This window comes from Haliotis cracherodii, unplaced genomic scaffold (genome assembly GCF_022045235.1).
Source record: "Haliotis cracherodii isolate W230 unplaced genomic scaffold, xgHalCrac1.p SCAF_8, whole genome shotgun sequence".
Classification (NCBI taxonomy): Eukaryota; Metazoa; Mollusca; class Gastropoda; order Lepetellida; family Haliotidae; genus Haliotis; species Haliotis cracherodii.
Window position 1 is genome coordinate 25505307 of NW_027266341.1, and position 17575 is coordinate 25522881.

Consider the following 17575-nt stretch of genomic DNA (forward strand, 5'->3'; position numbering starts at 1 on the left):
AGCGCCCAGGGCGCTCTCAAAATTAGAAATAGGGGGCTCTTATTAGAATAAGGTTTTGGTGGAAAAAAACAGAGTTGAAAGATTGTAAAATTTGTGGTTTATGCTGAGAGCCTGAAATGATTTAAAAGAAGAATCTGTGTGTATTATACACGAAATATATATTTTATATTTAATTTTATAATTAAGGGTGCATATAACACACGAGTGCGTATTATACACGAATAAATAAGTCTTGTGTACATTGATCAATTGGAAAGGGTGCTAATTGGGATTGTTAACTAGCCAATATATTAGCAAATATCGCCTTGGGCGCTTATTAGTGCGGGGTGCTTATTACGTCAAATACGGTAGATTCAAATAGTATAGAAGAAAAACTAAAGGAACCCAGGACCACTTTCATGTCTAACACTGATCCAGGGTGCAGGCTTAAAAGTTTAAATTTTTAACAAGTAGCCATATCGCTATAAGCATTTTTTTCCTGGTAGCCAATGGTAAAATCAAGAAGTCAAACCAATATTGTAGGTAGCCAAAAGCATCTGAAATTATCTTCATCAAATAACTATTATAATACTGTAAACTGGGAAATTTTTGCAACCGTTTTAATATTGCGAGTTTTGCGAACGAGACTCAATCGCAAAAATTAAAAACGCAAAAATAAGTATAAATAATACATACATACTTTATTCATTGCAACACGTCATCAAATGTTGAAATCATCAATCAGAACCACAAGTTGCTCAATAAGTTAAAAACACAAATGAATGCAGAACGGTCACACAATACATCACAAATGACAGTGTAAACAGAGCAATTAGTGTCACTGTTATTTCACAGTAATCATGCCTTCTTCCAACCTCGCTTGATTGCGTCAGTATCCTTTGCAATTGGCTTACTTACTTACTTTGGAGATTTAACGTGCGCTTTCCGACTGATGCGTATTTCGCAATTTAATTTAAATCCTTCTTATATATTTTGCATTCAAACTCACAGTCATGACACTGAGTTGCGTCAATTATCAATTATCAACTTTCCAGCCAACTCAGATTAACTAGCTTCGGAGAGAGGCTGTCTATTGTTTAGTAATCGAGGGGTCATCTCAACACGGCAACTCGCAAAAATATCTTGTCGCAGTATTGTCTTTGGTGTGGTATTCGCAATATTTTAACGGCGCAGAAATAAAGCTGTTTACAGTATGTACAAGTCATAGCACTAGTCTTGGAATTGTATATTAGCAGTGATCAGTGGAAACTGTACTTGATTTTGGTCATTTGTAATTTGGACAATGATGCAATTTATGTTACTAGATTATTTTGGTATATCCTTGCTTATCCAATGAGCATTGTCAACTGAACTAAAATACATTACATTAATATTTATGTATTTCTGTTCATTGTCGACTTGAGCAGGACTTATACACAAGTATATATATTAGCAGACATGTCTTCCACATTTAGCTTTTATCTTTTTTGTGTCTTCAGACTTTAGTTGCCACAAGATATTTTCAAGGTAATCATTTGGCTACTTCTGAATTTTAGACAGTAGACAAATTGAAATTTAAGTCGAATTGGTGACTGTTTTAGTCACAACTTTGAGGCCTGCAGGTGTCACCTTAAACTATGAGGTTACTCCAAACACATGCCAAATGCATGAATAGTGCTGACAAACCAAATATCATAATGCATGGGTTTCTAATGTTCTAAGAAGAACAGCAGATCCTGGCATGGCCTGGCATGAGATACAAACCTGGAATGTGAAATACAGTGCCTTAGGCTACAGTGTCCCTCTACCTGTAACCATGGGAACAAGAGAGGGACTCTTATCACAGTTTACTTACCGGTTATTTGTGCCATTGTTGTGGGAGACAGCCTCAAGGAGGTAGTTAAATTGTGTTCTGAGGACGTAAAGGTCATTTTCTCGCTGCCTGTTCAAAGATTCGGCATATTGAAGCCTATCCCTCAGGTCAGCGAAACGCTTTTCTAGCAGCTCTTCATACTGGTTGTGCTCTGGAAAGAAGGAACACATCTTATTATCCAAAACTGGCTCCCACAGGAGATATCGCTTGGATGAGATCAAGCCACACTGCAATGAAATTACATCACAATGCTTTGCAGACCATTGTGACGTCACTGGTTACCATGACGTCACAATCAAATGACATCACTAATGGCTCTGCAACTGAAGCTGTTAGCAGTACTTTTTTCACTAAAGACACTGCTAATTACTGTCTACAAATTGAAAAAGTTGGAAGAATGTGTTGGATGATAAATAAAATCTCACCCTCGTGTCTTTTGATATCAAACATATCAACACTCGTTGATAAAAGTGGCAAAAATCCTCGGCAAGCCTCTGAATTTTTCCACTTTTATCAACTCGTGTTGATATATTTGATATCAAAAGACACTTGGGTGAGATTCTCTATTTATTATCCATAATAATCAAGTTTTTGCCCTGTGGGGGTTCTGGCAAAAAGTTACAAGAGGGTTAGAATTGGTCTTCAGCAACCTTAGTCTAAATGCTGGTTGTGAGAACTGACTTAATGGATCAGGTGGTAAAGTTCCTCCGACTTGGTTGACTGGGTGAGGTGAGGTGAAATTGGGTTTACTGTTGCATCTAAGGTTGTGTGTATGTCTGTGGCTGCTTGTACTAGTCCGGTTGATGCCGATTTATAGGGCTAGCTCACTGAAATACCACGCCGCAGTTTAACATGTATACCCCACTCAGACACGGTATACGGACACCGAGCCTATCAGTCCTTGTTCTAACCCTTCATGCCGAATGCCAGACAGAGTACTGGTAACAACAAGTACCATCTTTAAACGTCATTTGGTATGAAGCGACCGGAGATCGAACCCCTGACCTTCCGCTCTCCAAGCAGACGCTCCATTAAGTAAGCTAATGAAATGATCATGTCATTCAAAGAGTGAGTGAGTGAGTGAGTGAGTGAGTGAGTGAGTGTCAGCCATGTCAACGTCCTAACATTAAAAGGATATAAAAATGTACATGATATAGGTTTCTGAGAATTCAATAGTTTCTTATTTATAGTGCATACTTGAGTATAAAGCAAACCCCATTCTTGGATTCGAGTTTCAGGAAGAAATGGTATTTTGTGTATAGTGCACAGTCAAAACCTACATCTTATTACTTCAGGTGAATGAAAAGAACATAATAAACACATCACTTGACATGATGATTTACAATTCCAGTTCTACTTCCTTACTTACTTACTTACTTTGGAGATTTAACGTGCGCTTTCCGACTGATGCGTATTTCGCACACGGGTTGAGCTTTATGTTTTATATGCAGAGATAAAGATTACTGTGCAGAGATTAAGATTACTGTGTGTACCAGTAATTGTCTCATAAAAGTAAGCAGGAAGTAGCAATCAGCTGTACACACATTTCCTCCCATATCTACAGGTGATAGAGATAAATATACCTAATATTATAACTTTAAAGATTTTTATTGCAATGACCGGAAGAAACTGTATTGGAAACTATTATTTTACAAGAAATAATATAGTTGCAACTTTTACCATGTATAAAGTTGTCCACTCCATATATTTGTAAAGATTTACTTGGAATTAGAATGAAATTTAATTAAAAAAACAAAAACTTTTACCATATATATTTAAAATAATAATAACCATAAGTATGGCACTTTGGTATACTGCTGGATCTTCTCTATGTAGGGAACAGTTTGATGAATCACCGTTTGAGTATGCTGAGGCTTTCCGCAGATCGTGAAAACAATATATTGATATATAATAGTTTAACCACAACAAATATGATCTTTAATGAGTCAAAGTATGGCATTTAGGATAAAAATATGTATCCATTCTCTGGTTCATTTCATGGCATCAATAGCAGTAATCTGATCATGGCTGCAGAAAATAGTGGGGAGTCGGTGCGATCTGTCGATCAGTTCACATATGACTTTGTCAAATTATCATAAACTTTAACAATATTGAATGGAAATCATAATGTCCAGAGATACAATGAACACTTTTCATTTCCAGATAGTGTATTAACAGGATTAACATGAAATGCTGTGTTACATTTGTTTGTTGTTAAACGCCGCACTCGGCAATATTCTGGTTATATCACGGCGATCTGTAAATACTCGAGTCTGAACCAGACAATCCAGTGATTGATATCATGTGCATCTATCTACGCAATTGAGATACGATGACATGCATCAACCAAGTCAGCGATCCTGTTAGTTGCCTCTTACGACAAGCATAGTCCTCTTTTACGACAAGCAAGGGTTGATGAAGACCAATTCTACCGTGGATCTTCACAGGTACTGTGTTACGTGCTCACGTTGATATTTGTGTTGATAAAAAAGAATCAAAACTCAATTGCATGTGTGTATTGCGCGCACCCCACTCTACACAGCTGTATATTTTTTTTTAAAAGTATGCATTACACACAATGGTATATGGTAATATAGCAGCAAAGTCAAGGATCCTGTCACCCCACCCCAATTTTGAACACTGCAGCTTGCTCAAATTTGCCATGATGCCACTCTCATTACTTAAAGAACATGTAATGCACTGAAAGACCCATGACAGTGAATGTTGTGATATTGCAATTATATCACAACAACATGCAAACCAGTGGTTAATATAACAGGCAACCAATGATGTCAGGGTTTATCACACACTCAGGCATGTTATAGATTAACTCCACCCAATCCTCATTTTTCTTCTCTTACAAGCATGGGCATTATGGGGATTTATTCTACAAATGAATCTCTCCCCGTGGGAGAAATGCAAAGAAACGCCAATTATCTGGAAACTTGTTTCGGAAAAATAATGATCATCCCCAGAGCGAATCTCACATTACAGCCTTGAATATACTCCATTTATTACATCTCTAAGACACACCATAACTCTTGTCATTTAAGTATCCCATGGTTCTACATGTATCAGGTGTATATTTAAGCATCATGAGACGATCCCATAATGGAAGCAGGTAATACCATAAACCATCAGGGCTATCAACATGCCCAAGCCAGGGTTTGGTAGGTAGTTCTTTTCACATCAAAGACAAGACATTACGGAGTCGTAATCACCATTAGTTATAGATCTTATCATTACTGATAAGGTGGGATAGGCTCGGAAAGCCTGAAGATTTCTATTCTTGATCTGATAACACACCAAATAAACATTGTGAACACGTTGACAAATTTCTTGTATTTGACATGTATGATGATTAAACTGATCCATGTTAATCATATAACCTAGTTATACAAATGCAGTGAACCGTAACAACATGAAAATGTTATGAAAATATTATCATGATAGACATGTCAGCAGTACGTACATGTGTAGTAGGTATCGAACTTTGCCCAAGGACCTTTGTTCATGCTAACAACCATTGGTTTACTGTTGCTAACCAACCGCTGGAATGCAGATTCAATGGAAAACAACATCCACTATTGCTGGAAACAAGGGGTAATCTGAGTCTATTTTGTCCCAGTATACCCACAGGGAAAACGTAATTAAGGCACTAGAAAATTAATTTGTTTGATCAATAACAGCAGTGAACAGAGTCAGCACTGGTTAGTGCATCATGTTCAAAACCACAGTCCGCAATTTGTTATTATTGTTTAAAAATTGCGGGAATTTAAATTAAATGGAAAACAACATCTGCTACCTCTTTAACAATGGACACAGCAGGTCTGCTGCGCCCAATGATCTCCACTCATAGGGAAACAGTTATTAACGCACAACAAATTCAATTTCTGTGATCAATTACCCAATTAGGCATATAATATGTCAGCAGCCTGTAAACGATAAAGTCTGGACCAAGCAAACCAGTGAACTAAAACATGAACGATGATCCATGCCATCAGCGTAGAAAGCTTGACCACACCTGATCCTAATTACCGTATTTATTCGTGTATAAGAAACACTTTTTTTCGACTGCAAACTTAGGGATGCTACTCATTTGTAAAATGATTTTGAAATAATTTTTCTCAAAACATGTTTGCTGTTAATTCTCTCAGCTATGCTGCTGGTCATGAAATGTCATCCAGATCATTCTACACAAGGTAGTGAGTGAGTGAGTTGGGTTTAACACCGCTTTTAACATTATTCCAGCTTAATGCGAGAGGAAAGCCCGAAGTGATGCAGGGGCGAACAATCATAGGTTTCTGACGTGCCATGCGAATCGCGGCGCGGCACTGGGCAACTAAGGCGATTAGAATAAGAATCAATCACTAAACTACTTACCATTTTGTGCAAAAAGTGAGAGCCAAAGCAGAGGAGTGAAACAGAGGACGCTTGTCACAATAAGAACATTCTTCAGCTTTACTCTCATTCGCATAGACTAGCTGCTCACGTCGAGACTGTTCCCACTGTTATAGTCACTGGAGCGTTAGTAGCTCAAAACTGAAAGAAATATACAAAACATCATCCTTACAGTTACATGTTCTTTCAAACACTGACTTGTCTGGAAACATATGTTTAAACATGTTAAAGTCGGGTTCAAATTAATAATAACAGCAAATAATAATACTAATTTATATTGCGCCCAGTGCATTTCCTAAAGCATGCTCCGTGTTCATTCTCCCTGGGAATAATTACATTTGTTTAAAATGACCTTATGAAGTCAAAGAAGAAATAAAAGGTAAATTTCAAAAACATTGTCATGTACTCTTGCTCTCAAAAGTCAGCAATGATGTTGTCTTGTGACCATGTATCTCAATCAACACATGATATGGGTTTCTCCCTATCACTCCAAAACCTCAAACAAATCAGGTGAGGTGAAATGAGGTTTAATATCAGGTCAGAGATTATTGCTATTATATATAACGACATGCATGTGCGTGTGTGTGCCATCTTCTAATGCCTTTTGGTATCACGTGGACAGAGATTGAACCCCCAACCTTCCGCTCTCCAGGCAAACGATCTACCACTAGACCACAGAAGCAATACCAACAAAAATGATGACGAATATAGGGTAACTAATACGAATATTTATTCACGAATACAATAACAAGTCTGAAGTAGCAGCTGTAGTATTATTTGTTATATTCAGTGAAACATTAACAACATAGATTATTTGACATGGTTTGTTAATGATTAATATATTATACATTTATATACTGCACTTATCCAGGTACTAGTTTCAGCTCAAAATACTACAATGACCAGTGAGCACCATACTGTCAAACTAAATATTATAAGAGTGATGTCTTTGATGAAATCTATGCATATAATATGTTCTTATGATATCTTTAGGTACAGGTTATGTAAATGCAGATGCTAGCATATTCAAAATTATTCGATTCTAGTGGCCACGAATAACGAATTAAATTCATGAATGGATACGGTTCGATTCACCGAATATGCGAGTGAATCTTATAGCCCTAATTGTAATGCACCTTTCTCACTTTCACAACAGTTCATCAACACGCATGAAACAGTAACTAGGTCTCATGTATAAAAACAAGTGAATAAATATCTTCCGTTATGTCAGTATTACCGGTAACATATTATTCATCAACCAACACTTTTAAACTGATCGATTATGTCCAACATTGATCTAACTGTGATAACTTCCATAGCATAACCTGCACTAACATTACACTTATGGCATAGCTGTGCGAGTTGCAGGTACCACTGGTAGGGCAGGGCATGCTTACCATTTCATGAACACCTGGTGTCATCACTGATATTCAGTGATCCTTTCACAGAATTCTTACAGGTATTTTGCCTTTTAGTTTTACACCCAATGGAATCGGTTTCAAGACAATTGAGACTGATAATTCTCTGAGTGTTACATTTTATACTATAAAGGAACAAGATAAACAGCACTGATATAAGATTTATAGTACAGCTAAGGAACAGTAACAGCACTGATATAAGATTTATAGTACAGCTTAGGAACAGTAACAGCACTGATATAAGATTTATAGTACAGCTAAGGAACAGTAACAACACTGATATAAGATTTATAGTACAGCTAAGGAACAGTAACAGCACTGATATAAGATTTATAGTACAGCTAAGGAACAGTAATAACACTGATATAAGATTTATAGTACAGCTAAGGAACAGTAACAGCACTGATATAAGATTTATAGTACAGCTTAGGAACAGTAACAGCACTGATATAAGATTTATATTAGAGCTAAGGAACAGTAACAGCACTGATATAAGATTTATAGTACAGCTTAGGAACAGTAATAACAATGATATCAGATTTATAGTACAGCTAAGGAACAGTAACAGCACTGATATAAGATTTATAGTACAGCTAAGGAACAGTAACAGCACTGATATAAGATTTATAGTACAGCTAAGGAGCAGTAACAGCACTGATATAAGATTTATAGTACAGCTTAGGAACAGTAATAACACTGATATCAGATTTATAGTACAGATAAGGAACAGTAACAGCACTGATATAAGATTTATCGTACAGCTTAGGAACAGTAACAGCACTGATATAAGATTTATAGTACAGCTAAGGAGCAGTAACAGCACTGATATAAGATTTATAGTACAGCTTAGGAACAGTAATAACACTGATATCAGATTTATAGTACAGATAAGGAACAGTAACAGCACTGATATAAGATTTATCGTACAGCTTAGGAACAGTAACAGCACTGATATAAGATTTATAGTACAGCTTAGGAACAGTAATAACAATGATATCAGATTTTTAGTACAGCTAAGGAACAGTAACAGCTCTGATATAAGATTTATAGTACAGCTAAGTAACAGAAATAACACTGAAATAAGATTTATAGTACAGCTTAGGAACAGTAATAACAATGATATCAGATTTATAGTACAGCTAAGGAACAGTAACAGCACTGATATAAGATTTATAGTACAGCTAAGGAACAGTAACAGCACTGATATAAGATTTATAGTACAGCTAAGGAGCAGTAACAGCACTGATATAAGATTTATAGTACAGCTTAGGAACAGTAATAACACTGATATCAGATTTATAGTACAGATAAGGAACAGTAACAGCACTGATATAAGATTTATAGTACAGCTTAGGAACAGTAACAGCACTGATATAAGATTTATAGTACAGCTTAGGAACAGTAATAACAATGATATCAGATTTATAGTACAGCTAAGGAACAGTAACAGCTCTGATATAAGATTTATAGTACAGCTCAGGAACAGTAACAGCTCTGACATAAGATTTATAGTACAGCTTAGGAACAGTAACACTGATATAAGATTTATAGTACAGCTCAGGAACAGTAACAGCTCTGATATAAGATTTATAGTACAGCTAAGGAACAGTAACAACACTGATATAAGATTTATAGTACAGCTAAGGAACAGTAACAACACTGATATAAAATTTATATTAGAGCTAAGGAACAGTAACAGCACTGATATAAGATTTATTGTGAGAGAGTGAGTGAGGTTCTATGACGCTTTTAGCAATATTCCAGCAATATCACATCTGAAGACACCAGAAATGGGCTTATACATCATACCCATGTCAGGAATCGAACCCAGGTCTTCGGCATGACAAGCGAACGCTTTAACCACGACCGCCCCATTAACATTTAAGGCATAACTAAGGAACAGAAGCTGGAGTTACCACATCTACATACCCATACATGTCTATCATACTACAATCTACAGTCTACAATCATCCTTGTCAGAAAGTACAAAACAAGGCAAATCCAGTACTGGTGATCTTGCCATTAGCTCCAATCATGTAACAACAGTGTACCTTGGCTGACCAATGAAGGTAAAGAATATACTCGTACATAGCGTATATTTAAAAAAAAAGCTTTTTTTACAAATGATGCCTATACATTGCCTGTCAGGTTGGTAAAACATTGCAAGGCTGTGGGGTACTATGAAGCCAGACAATGTAGACAAATACCAGCAGCTTGGACATGATTCTCTGTCTCACTGGTAGCCAATTCAGGTCTTTGAGGACCGGTGTTAGGAGGTCACACATTCATTGTGTGATGAGCCTGGCAGCTGTATTTTGCACACACTGAAGCCATGCAGGAGACTGTCACAATTGTCTGATCTTGAGGTGACAAATGCATTGACTGAGCCTATGGCCACATATCTACTGATTTGTCTGATAATTCCCACCTGATGGTTTCTGTTTTTGCAGATGTTATTCACGTGGTTTCTCAAACTGAATGTTGAATCAACCATCACACCTAGATTACTTGTATAACAGATAAAAAGATATGCCACCAAAGGAAAATTACTGCCATTGGTCTCTAGCAAAAGTTTTGGTTAACTAAGATGTGAACTCTTGACACAATGACAGCACAGATATACAATTGAAATATTTTAACACTGTATGTCAAATGTCCATGTCAACCATCAGTTTGACAGCTGAAAGGGACTCCTTGTGTGACCGGAGATGCCTCCAGGTTATCTTGACACCGGGCATTATAAGGAAGGCCAGTCATTGCAGCTGACTACCATGACACCATGTATAGGAAGACCAGTCATTCCAGCAGAGTACCATGACATTTACAGCCTGAGACTTCAGCCACTTGTCAAAGCCCCAGTCTAGTAAAATGTCTTTCGGTCTAGCAAGCCTGGTCATGGTGGTAGGCTCAGTCTAAAATGTTGTGACAAAGACAATGAAAGACGTGATTGGGCTTGTGGGCTCATAGACATAAATCCCTTTTACAAAATACCTAAGAATTTAGGAAAATAAGAACAATAAGGGTATTTGAATGAGTGAGTGAGTATTGTTTTTGATGCTTTTAGTAAATGCCAATATTTCCAACAATATCACAGCAAGAGACAACAGACATGGGCTTCACACATTGTACACAAGTGATGATTGACACCTGGGCATGATAAGCTCTAACGAACCACAATGTTGTCATATCAATTGACAATAAAACATTACAAAAGTCATGATGATTCAAAAGTCTGCTGTCATTCCATGGCAAGAGTAGTAGCATCAGAAACTTGCAAACACACAGCTATAATCACGCTAATAAAAACAAAAATTCATAATCTTAGCATCAACAGTGTCATAAAGTTATGAATGAATGCTGTTCAATAATAATAAGAATAGTAAGGCTGTTCGCCTATTGCCGATGGTGTGTATATGTCATGCGGTGTAATTTCATTTGTCTGCCGTTACGCTTCCGGTCCAACAATTCAACAATTATATGCATCCATGTGCTGTCCGTGGGCTTGTGTTGACAAACTGCCATGACTTGCCTATGATGATGAACTAACTGCAATTAAATTGTCTTGAATGACAACGTGACTTCTTTGTCTTCTTTTCAAACAGTCTTCAGATACAATACAGCTCTATTCACATTTTTAACAGAATGTTGTGTCCTAGTTTCATCAGGGTCATTAACATGAAAAACATATAAAGGTTTAGCTCTGGGCATTCAGAGGAGAACAATGATGAATTATTTATCTTTTAAAATTATTTAAATTTTATATGAAAATGAATGATTCATTTTAAGGACTTTTGCAAACTTCAGTCTACATAAGAATGATAAGCATGTTGATTTGACAAGCATCAGGCCTGCCATAGCCCATCTGGTGAAACATGGATTATTTGACTATTTATTTCAAAGTTGAAGCATTAATGATCATGTTTTACATGAAATTATTTCACATGTGCATTGGGATGCCTCAGGTGCAAGAAGAAGAAAGTCAAGTTTTGAATTTCAGCAGGAACATGTGGTATGGCAGTGTTGTTATCATACTGATAAGATGCAATGTAATTGCCAACTCAATTTCCTAATTATACATCATGTAACCAAGAAGATTAAACACTGCAAATCTATACAAGTTGCTTGAGGAGATAATGTTCTTCATGGAGCAAGACAAGATGTTAACATCAGACCTTCACAAAAAACTTTGAACATCATCTCAAATTTCCATGAGAGTCTGTATAAGGTTGTACTCTTTGTTTATCGAGCGATATCATGAACATCTTTGCAGACAAAAAATTCAAAAAAATTTTTTGTGCCTGGAGCAGCATTTTTCCTTTGATGTTATTCATACAATTCCTGATAGCCTACAAAGGGTGGATACCCATGAAGATTCCGAGGTAGAATAGGTCTTCAGCAAGCCATGTTTGCCTTAAAAGGTGACTATGCTTGTCGTAAAAGGCGACTAACGGGATCCGGTGGTCAGGCTCGCTGACTTGGTTGATGCAGGTCATCGATCCCAATAGCGTGGATCGATGCTCATGATATCAATCACTGGATTGTCTGGTCCATACTCGATTATTTACGGACCGCCAACAAACCAACAACCACAACCAACATAGGATGGAGCCTCCAATACCCCGTTTAAGAGGTGGCCTTACCACAAAACATGCGCACAGGACAGTCTCCAGGGCTTACTTGCACAAAGCTATCTTAGCGCTAAGATGATCGTAACTCCCATACTTTAACATAGGCTTACAATAGTTTTAGCGCTAAGATCGCTTTGTGCAAGTGGGCCCAGGTCTCACTTTTTTTAATTAAAAACGGTTAATTAGTTTTAAAGTGGAGAGTATTTGATCCAAGCTAAGGTTGAGGTTAACTTAGGTTCAAGTCACATTACCATTTTATCCCACTAGGTACCCATTTACTGCTGGGTGAAGAGAGTTCTACATGACGCACAAATGTGTGTCCATGACGCACAAATCTATAGAATGGACACAGAAAAGCATAAAATGCATCCCAAAGGGTGCACATTACATTAATAGTACCCAAACTTGACCAAAAAAAGTTCCTGTAGTTAAAGTAATTATCAAATCTTAAGGTACAGTAAACTACACCATTTTATTACTTAACAGGACCCTAATGTTTCCTGTAAGGACCCTTGAAATAAATTATTGGGGGTCCCCTTGACCCCAAAGGTAAAACCCTGAATATTACACATGATATGATGCATTAAAAACTCAACACCTGAAATAAAAAGAAGCAATTTCCATTATCAAAGGAAATAAAAAGCCCACTAAACATGCTAAAGGATATTTATCATACTTGACCCATGTTACAAAACAGTGATTGAGAATTGTTTTGATAGGCATTACTAAAAAGTTGACGGACGACAAAGTAGACACAATTTATGCATAACAACAACAAAAGTGACGTTTCGGTATAGATCCTTATACATCCTCTCTATACCCTCTGTCCATCATGTTGTGACATTATTATCCTTCTGTTGTCATTACTTACTCATGTTATCCCACTCATATATGCAATTGTTGTTATTGTTAATCCCCTCCTGTTAATCCCCCACCCACTACATGTATATATATTCTGTACAATGTTCCTTATTCAGTCCTGCTTGACAACGGTGTAAGGATCTTTACCAAAACGTTGCTTTTTACAGTATTAAAGAAGTTGTTATCCATAAATTGTGTCTACTTAGTGATTGAGAACACTTTTACAGAAAAGCATGGGGGACCTATACTGGTCATAAATATATATGGCCCCATCAAATGAAGTGCAGGTTAACATGATTTACCTAGTATTCAGAAGATCCCTCAGTTGTTTCACATAATTGATATGGTATATTTCCGCTGATGCAATCCAGGAATGACCATCAATTGACCATCAATTGTTTACATACATCCATTGTCAAGTATGTATTCACAAATCCTACTACCCTACATATAAATTACACACAAGAAATAATTGTGGGCAAACATTTAGTGTCTCAAGCTCACAAGATGGGCACAACATAAATAGTTATCTCATGTCCCCAACAGGGCAATGATGTGAAATGTGGTAGAGGAAAATATTTCTTTCACTGTTCAAGATCCTGACACTGGACACATGTATCTCTCATCTGTACATTTTTTTCACAACAACTGCAGCATTCTGGCTTACTGACAACTGAAGAATATACTTAAACACTGCAATAAAACATGTGTTCACATTATGATAACTCTGTATATATATGTTACACGTTATATTATATATATGTTATAAAAATAGTGACATCAAAGGGAAAAGTAAAACAATGTATGACAATTTGACTTCAGCCAAGGATGATATATCACAGATATTATGTGAAAACCTATGTTATAAATACAATATTACCACTTTCCTTGTCATAATCCTTTGAGGTAGCAAAGAAACGATTAGCTAACATAACCATGATATTACATATAGAAAAGAAAAATGAAAAGAAAGATAAAAATCGATACTAAAGTATTTTAAATAGTTACAAAATGATGAAAATCACACTGCGAAACAAGAATAATGCGACGGTTGCGGCGAGCATGACACAACGTCTCACATTGTTCAGGATAACTTATCAAAGGGCATCCATTTGTCTCCTGGCTCGACTTTTGTCTTTAGGTCAGTCGAAGTGACGACTGAGATTGAGTAGTAATGATCACACCGTACTCACCAAATCACATGAAAATCCCTGTAATCTGTCGTTGCCGCCTTCTTATTGAACTTTTAATACTGTATATCTCTCGCAACACATGGCTTGTGCATGAGCGAACATTAGGTTATATTTTCATTGGCTCAGAACAATCGGCACAAGAACATTGAAACACTTTCGCCCGAATTTTTGCCGTCTGCACTCACGGGTTGTTTTCCGACAGATAGGCGGCGCTGATCAGCTGCTTCCGCTTTATATAGGGGAGATAATTCTTCCTTTACTATCGTTCTTCCATTGATCATCACCAGCTGATCACCACACTCTATTTGATGTGACGAGGGCGTAACAATAATACCATATTGTATAGATTTTCTGAAAAGAAAAATCGTTTTCTGTAATCATCGTTGTGGTTCAATATTCAACAATCCATAGTTTTATTTGTTCTTTTAGGCCGAACTCAGCAGTTTTCTAGCAACGTGACGGCGGTCTGTAAGTAATCGAATCTGGACCAGACAATCCAGTGATTGACATCATGAGCATCGATCCACACAATTGAGATGCGATGACATGCAATCAACCAGCGAGCCTGACCACCTGTACCGTTAGTAGCCTCTTACGACAAGCATGGGTTTCTCGACACATCGCTTGGCATAATATGTTGTGCATGATTTATAGAACAAAACCATGCAAAGCTTCTTTAATTTTCTTTATAAGTGCGCATTACATGTTGGTTTACGAAGTAGCTGCGCGACACGCTTAAAGTAGGGACATACTACTGTCGGTGTTTTCTGACTTCATATGGATAACGGGGCGGTCGGGTAGCTTAGTGGTTAAAGCGTTCGCTCGTCACGCCGAAGACCCGGGTTCGATTCCCGACATGGGTACAATGTGTGAAGCCCATTTCTGGTGTCCCCCGCCGTGATATTGCTGGAATATTGCTAAAAGCGGCGTAAAACCATACTCACCCATCATCATCATCATATGGATAACCGATAAGAGTTAGTAAGTGAGTTGGGTTCAATGCCGCTTTTAACAGTATTCAAGTTATATCGCGGCCTGTTAGCTTAATGTAGGAGGAAAGCCCGAATAGGTGCAGGTCTTAGACGTTTACCACTTCGTAGGCTACCCGACCGCCCGATAACCGCTTAGAACGTCACTCTATGATGGTTCTACGAATTGGTATGTTTGTTATTGTCCGTCAACAAAGTTAACAAACTAGACACAATTTATGGACAACAACTTCTTTAATACTGTAAAGGCGGCGTTTCGGTATAGATCCTTATACCGTTGTCAAGCAAGACTGAATGAGAAAACATTGTACAGAATTTGTAAAGTAGGTGGAGGATTAACAATAACAGTGAGTGATTGAGTGAGTGAGTATGGTTTTACGCCGCTTTTAGCAATATTCCAGCAATATCACGGCGGGGGACACCAGAAATGGGCTTCACACTTTGTACCCATGTCGGGAATCGAACCCGGGTTTTCGGCGTGACGAGCGAACGCTTTAACCACTAGGCTACCCGACCGCCCCGATTAACAATAACAACAATTGCATACGTGAGTGGGATAACATGAGTAAGTAATGACAACAGAAGGATAATACTGTCACAACATGATGGACAGATAACTCATAGTTGAAGCCAATTAAACAGGAAAAGTTTGCATGGGTGTGGTGTTTATTGCTTTATGAAAATGAACATGCCGATTTTATCCACAAAAGCCACGATGCCAACACCGTGCATCTATGATCTCAGTATTTGTGTGTCTAGTAAGAGGCGACTCACGGGATCGGGTAGTCAGTCTCGATGCCCTGGTTAATGGATGTTATCTTATCACAATGGCGTAGATCAGAATATCAATCACTGGTTTGTCTGGTCCATACTCGGATATTTAAAGACCGCCGTAAGAAAGGTGGCAAGTTGCTGAGTCCGGCGTTTAAGGGGCAATAATCTCTGGCTTCTTCTCGGCTGTCGTGAGTCGATTTCCTCGCTAACGCAACTGAGCGTAACAAGAAACTGGACTACCGTCTACAAGGACAGCCAATTAAACTTGGAGGCAATATTTGTTTTACGCATTTTTAACACTGATTGGTTACCCGTGATCTATGAAGATCAATCAGACTTGCACTGAAGATACTTACGATCCTATTCCAAACATACCCTCTGTATTCTTCACATGGACGTAATGACAGCAGCTTTGAATCTGTGAATTGTTTTCATTTCTCAGACCACTAATCGGTGTGCCGTTATGACATTTAGTACGCACTAAGTATGTTTTGTGTTGAATAGCATAATGGTAATGTTTGGGGCAATATGTGGACTTATGAACCTGTCGTGGCATTTGACTTTAAAGTACAACCACGCTTCTGTATTAGGACATTTACTGTGATATGCGAATGTGACTTACATGTATCAGAATGTATGATATGTTATGAATATGATCTCAGCAAAGTCATGTTTTTCTTCTTCTTCAGTTTTAGGGGCTGAGTTTTTTCCTTCTCTTCTTCCTTTTTATGGCATATTTCAAATTCAACCTTTGGATTGAATGTTAAAATATTCTCACTGTTCACAAAAACATTAAAAAAACTGTACAGATATAGGAGATTTTAAAACAGAACAATGAAATTGTAGTGTAATAAAGCATTTTGTTATGTAATAAAAGTCCATACGTAAGATCCGTCGACTAAAGGAGATGTTAATTGACATTTATGGAAAGCCCTAGGGATAAACGGTAGATTCAGCGTTCAGCGTCCCCCCTAAAATCATACGTAGGGTAGCCTAGTGGTTAAAGCGTTGGCTCGTCACACCGAAGACCCGGGTTCGATTTCCGACATGGGTACAATGTGTGAAGCCCATTTCTGGTGTCCCCCGCCGTGATATTGCTGGAATACTGCTAAAAGCGGCGTAAAACCATACTCACTCACCCATACGTAGGGCATATCTTCAACAAAGATAGCATCCATGTCGACCCTTCACAAACAGAATCAGTCTCACAGATCCCACTCCCTAAAAATGTTCATTATATGCGTTATTTCTTAGGTTTATCCCGTATCATCGCAAATGTTTTGCAAACTTTTCTGGCACCGCCTCTCCTTTACAAAACCTTCGGAAAAAAGACGCGTCTTTCGAATGGTCCAACAATTGCCAACAGGCGACCGAAAACCTATAGCAAGCCCTAACAACAGATCCATCCTTGTATATCCCGACCAAAACAAACCCTTCATTCTCACAACTGATGCATCTC

The 17575-nt window shown here is 37.7% G+C and overlaps 1 protein-coding gene across 1 annotated transcript in view; it reads right to left on the bottom strand.

Moving 5' to 3' along the window:
• Positions 1–14544, bottom strand: part of LOC139450635 (alpha-1,3-mannosyl-glycoprotein 4-beta-N-acetylglucosaminyltransferase B-like) — a 58292-nt gene extending 43748 nt beyond the window's left edge. Inside the window, exons 1-3 of the mRNA XM_071232421.1 lie at positions 14354–14544; positions 6236–6394; positions 1835–2003 (exon numbers count right to left, since the gene is read on the bottom strand). Coding sequence (XP_071088522.1) covers positions 1835–2003; positions 6236–6329 — 263 coding nt within the window. The 5' untranslated portion in view covers positions 6330–6394; positions 14354–14544. The remainder of the gene's footprint in view (positions 1–1834; positions 2004–6235; positions 6395–14353) is intronic.
• Positions 14545–17575: the final 3031 nt, after the last annotated feature.